This window comes from Octopus bimaculoides, chromosome 9 (genome assembly GCF_001194135.2).
Source record: "Octopus bimaculoides isolate UCB-OBI-ISO-001 chromosome 9, ASM119413v2, whole genome shotgun sequence".
NCBI lineage: Eukaryota > Metazoa > Mollusca > Cephalopoda > Octopoda > Octopodidae > Octopus > Octopus bimaculoides.
This window is the reverse complement of record NC_068989.1, coordinates 86019276-86024019: the sequence shown is the minus strand read 5'-3', so window position 1 is coordinate 86024019 and position 4744 is coordinate 86019276. Positions and strand designations below refer to the sequence as shown.

The window sequence follows — 4744 nt, the reverse complement described above, 5'->3', positions numbered from 1 at the left end:
GACAACCGATGGTGGTGTGTTTACGTCCCCGTAACATTAGCGGTTCAGCAAAAGAGACCGATAGAATAAGTACTAGGCTTACGAAGAATAAGTGCTGGGGTCGATTAGCTCAACTAAAGGCGGTGCTCTAGCATGGCCACAGTCAAATGACTGAAACAAGTAAAAGAGTAAAAGAGATAACTTGAAAAAATGACTGAATTGCACTGCTAACACAGGTGGGACACAATATTGACTCATAAGCTTTTAATACACGTAGCAGTATATTATGGTTGAATAGTGAAATACAGTGTCCTCACCAGCGATTGATATGTATGTGCACAGAATAAGCTTATGTTATGTATGCATATCATGTGTGTATGTATTACATACAAAGTATTACTGTGATAAGCTTAAAATCCAAAATAACATGACTAGTAACTAAACTGTATTGAGTCCCTTAGGGTTCCATTAGGTCCACCATTATAGCTGAGTTGTGTATTCAGTGATTTGCGTAGGGGAACACCTTTACACCATGCTGTTGTATCTATGAAGCGTGGTGACAATTTAGCAAAACTGGATTGAGTTTAATTGTACCTCACTATACAGCCTGTGACAGTGATCTGTTATAATTAGGTGTTGCTGGCAAGTTAATGAGAAGCCTGTGATCAGGAACTATTGTGATGAGTTTTTCTTTTTTTTTTTGTATTGTGTGTGTATGTGTATACTGGTGTGGCTGTGTGATAAAAAGTTTGCTTCCCAACTAGATGGTTCCTAGTTCAGTCCCACTGCATGGCACTCTGGGCAAATGTTTTCTATAGCTTTGGGCTGACCAAAGCCTTGTGATTGGATTTGGAAGACAGAAACTGAAAAAGTCCATCATTTCTCTCTGTGTATATATGTAGATAGATATGTGTGGCGAGCTGGCAGAAACGTTAACACGCCAGGCGAAATGCTTAGCGGTATTTTGTCTGCCGTTACGTTCTGAGTTCAATTTCCACCAAGGTCAACTTTACCTTTCATCCTTTCGGGGTCAATGAATTAAGTACCAGTTACACACTGGGATCGATGTAATCGACTTAATCCCTTTGTCTGTCCTGGTTTGTCCCCTCTATGTTTAACCCCTTGTGGGCAATGAAGAAGTAAGATGTGTGTGTACCTTTGTGTCTGTGTTTGCCCCACACCACTGCTTGATAACCAGTGTTGGTGTGTTTACATCCCCATAATTTAGCAGTTTGGCAAAAGAGACTGATAGAATAAGTGCCAGACTTTAAAAATAAGCACTGGGGTCATTTTATTTGACTAATGATTCACTGTGGTGCCCCAGCATGACCACAGTCTACTGACTGAAACCAGCAAAAGCTAAAAGATAGTCTAGTCCCTGTAGGAAGTGCTGTGCCTTTCACTGTTTTTAGAGGATCCCCTTCTTGAGAAACATAATCCAAGGGGACCTGATTCAAATGATTGCATTTGACCCACGGTAGGGATATTAACCAACCAATCAATGAGGATCTTCCACACAATTTCTCTCTGCCAAATTCCACTAAGAAGGCATTGGGCAATCCAAGTGTAGGAGTGGCTGTGTGGTAAGTAGCTTGCTTACCAACCACTTCTCTATATCACATATGTGAGGCCCTCCTGGGTGTCTTACCATGAGGTTGAATACTCCCTTGAGATAATTTAGCCCTCACTCATATTGTTTTGATGATTCGCTTAACCTCAATCTCACAGCAACGCTATGTTTAGGGTACTGTGTGACAGGTCTTCTTTATTTGGTAGTTTGACTTGCTAGAAATAGCTGGTAAATTTCACTCCAATTACACCCTCCTGTCTTAAATGTGGAAGAACTATGTAGATGATGTAGGCCTTGATATACAAAAAGGTGAGATGGTCACTGTTGGAACACTTTTGATCATAGGTCTCTCAATCAGGGTTGACCTAGGGCTAAATTGCAACCACCACAACAATAGATACACACAAAACACTGCACAGTATGCCATGTGGTGTAATGTCTATTTTAATAGCCATTCTACCTTCTTTTTTTTTTTTTTTTTGCCTTACATTTCTCACTATCCTGTAGATTTTAAACTGTCCAATGGTGGTAGTAGTCAGCTCTCCATCTCCTCTCTTTCTCTCCTCCCTTCTTCCTCATCCTATTCTCTTCCACCACCTCTACTCCTTGTCACAAGCTGACCCCATGCTCCTCTGTTAAAGGCATTCATATGCCAAGTGGTGATATTAAACTGGGCAAAGGATTAGCTCTACCATCCTAATTTCATCATTCAATTAATTAATTATATAATTGCTGTGAGCTGAATAACTGCAGCAGAGGAATACCAAAGATGGGGTGGTGTGTGGGAGTAGTAAACAGTTGTATCTGAGGGAATTGGGTCTGGTAAACAAGATGAAGCTGGAATGAGAGAAATGGCTTAGAAAAACAGAAGCTAAGATGATGATGATGATGTGTTTGTGGAAGTAGGGTTGATACTGGACTGCCACCAACAGGCCTGCAATCATTGGTGTATTAATGTAGGCTGCTCAATGTCCCACAGCTGTTGGAACAATTACCACTCGATCATCAGAGTGGGGGATGTTACCACTGATGGACTGCCATCTTATCTATCCAGATAGCATCGGATCATCTGGGGATCATTACTTTAAATGGACTGCTATCTTATCTATCCAGGTAGCAAGAGATTATCTGGAGAATGCTGTTTCGGATAGACCACCTGTTATTGATCATAGACTTTACCTCACATTACCTGATGAGCCATGTGTCAGCAAAACTTCAAGTAGTAATATGAACAGACAATTTTGAGCTTTTAACAAATAAAAAAAATACACACACACACACATTCTTTAGAAGCTAATGATTCACTATTATTATTTAAAGTTTCTTAGTGTGCAATTCTTCAGGTGACAAAAACAGGAATGCATACAATGCAAGTTGATGGAACGTTCCCTAATGTATCTAGGTTGCGCCAGATCATCAGGGGAATGTTATATCAGCTAGACAACTATCTTATCCATCCAGTTTACACCAGATTATCTTGGGGATGTTGCTACAGATACTCTATTTTATTCAGAAGAGATAGCATTGACTCCTTGCTTACAAAATCAAAAAACAGCACAGCACACATGGCTTTAGGAAACATTTTTTCATGCTCAGAGTTGCTGAAGCTTGGAATAAACTACCCACATCAGTTGTTAGCTGCTGTCAGGACACTACATCTTCCTGGTTTCCTGAAATTCACCAGCAGTACACCTGATGCTCTCCTGCCCTTTTTTTTCTTTCTTTTTTTTTTCTTTTTTTTTTTTTGTAAACAACTCATTCCCTATTCACTTCCTGTACATTATTCTATATACAGTTCCTGCAGTTTTGGATACTTTTCCTGATGAGCTGTAGTGCACCTGAGCACTGTATGCAATAAATTTGCTATTATTATTATTAGTTTAAAAGCTCCTTCTCTAAGGAGGGAACCTGCTCCAAAATATTAGATATTTCCTCCTTCAGTAAAACCATCTGAAATACAGCATTTTTCAGAAGAATGTTGGGAATTTGAGAAAGGAGTCTCTTTTTTTACACCCTTTCTCTTTTTTTTTTAAACTTTATTGTATTGCCTCTAACTAATGCCGACTACCACCACCATCACCACCACCCTTATGTTATTGTGGATTTGTTATATAAGTAAAAAAAGAAAATGGAAACATTAAGAAGAATAAGTGTGAAAAATTATGGACTCATTGTCTATTTTAAGGATTCTTTCGTTGGTGTAGGAGTCTTTATTGTTCTTTAGGTGAAGATGGAAGGAATCCACTTCCATCTAAACTCTAAGTGCCACAGCCCATCTCCACTCCATCCTGTCTCAGACCATCATTACAGATCTTTTGGGTTTTTCTTTTTATTTGGTCTTCTTTTATTGTATTTTTTTCTTCCAATCTAATTACTGTCTCTGCACACTAAACTACTACCACCAACGGTCCTACTAATTTTAGTGACTATTATATTTACATTTCCTAATTCAGTTTACATGGTGCGTGTGTATGTATATATATATTATATATATGCACAAATACGGCTCTCTTCTGCATTACAGAAGCATTGTGTTCCTGGGAATCTTGATTTAATGTGAAATATTTTGTAATGTGGGGCTAGTTTATCCATTGGCACCCATGTTGTATAGTGTGGAAGCCAGTGGGAAAATAGGTTCCGTATTATGGCAAGATTTCCAGGAATATAACACTTACGTAACTCAGAGTAAGTCTGTTTGTAGACACCGTAAATATATCTGTTAACATGGTATATATATATATGTGTGTGTGTATGTATATATATATATAAAACAATTATATATGTTCACGTGTGTGTGTGTATATATACTCGCACACATGTATGTACGCACACACATATATATCTGTTCATATGTGTGTGAATATATATATATTTGTTTACATGTGCATGTGTATGTATATATATATATATATATATCTTTTCACATAGCACGTGTGTGTATGTATATGTCCACACACACACATATATACATATATATGCACACAATTTTTTTTTTTTTTTTCCAACAAGAAAAAAAAAAAATTTTTTTACATCTATTATTATTTTTTTTTGTCTTCCATTAACTTGTCTTTAGATCACATGGACGATTTGGCATCTTAAAACTGACAGTTATCATTTTGACCCTACTCAACCCACCCGGATCGAGAACATACATTTTATATTGCAGGTGAGTGCTGCCGAAGAGCGATGTCCAGG

The 4744-nt window shown here is 38.0% G+C and overlaps 1 protein-coding gene across 4 annotated transcripts in view; it reads left to right on the top strand.

The window, feature by feature from the left end:
- Positions 1 to 4744, top strand: part of LOC106869704 (serine/threonine-protein phosphatase 6 regulatory ankyrin repeat subunit A) — a 144860-nt gene that overhangs the window by 97390 nt on the left and 42726 nt on the right. For 3 of the 4 annotated variants that reach the window (XM_052970834.1, XM_052970836.1, XM_052970835.1), the window contains exon 14: positions 4623 to 4715. The exons of the other annotated variant lie outside the window; for it this stretch is intronic. In XM_052970834.1, the coding sequence (XP_052826794.1) occupies positions 4623 to 4715 (93 nt within the window). The remainder of the gene's footprint in view (positions 1 to 4622; positions 4716 to 4744) is intronic. 4 annotated transcript variants of the gene reach the window in all.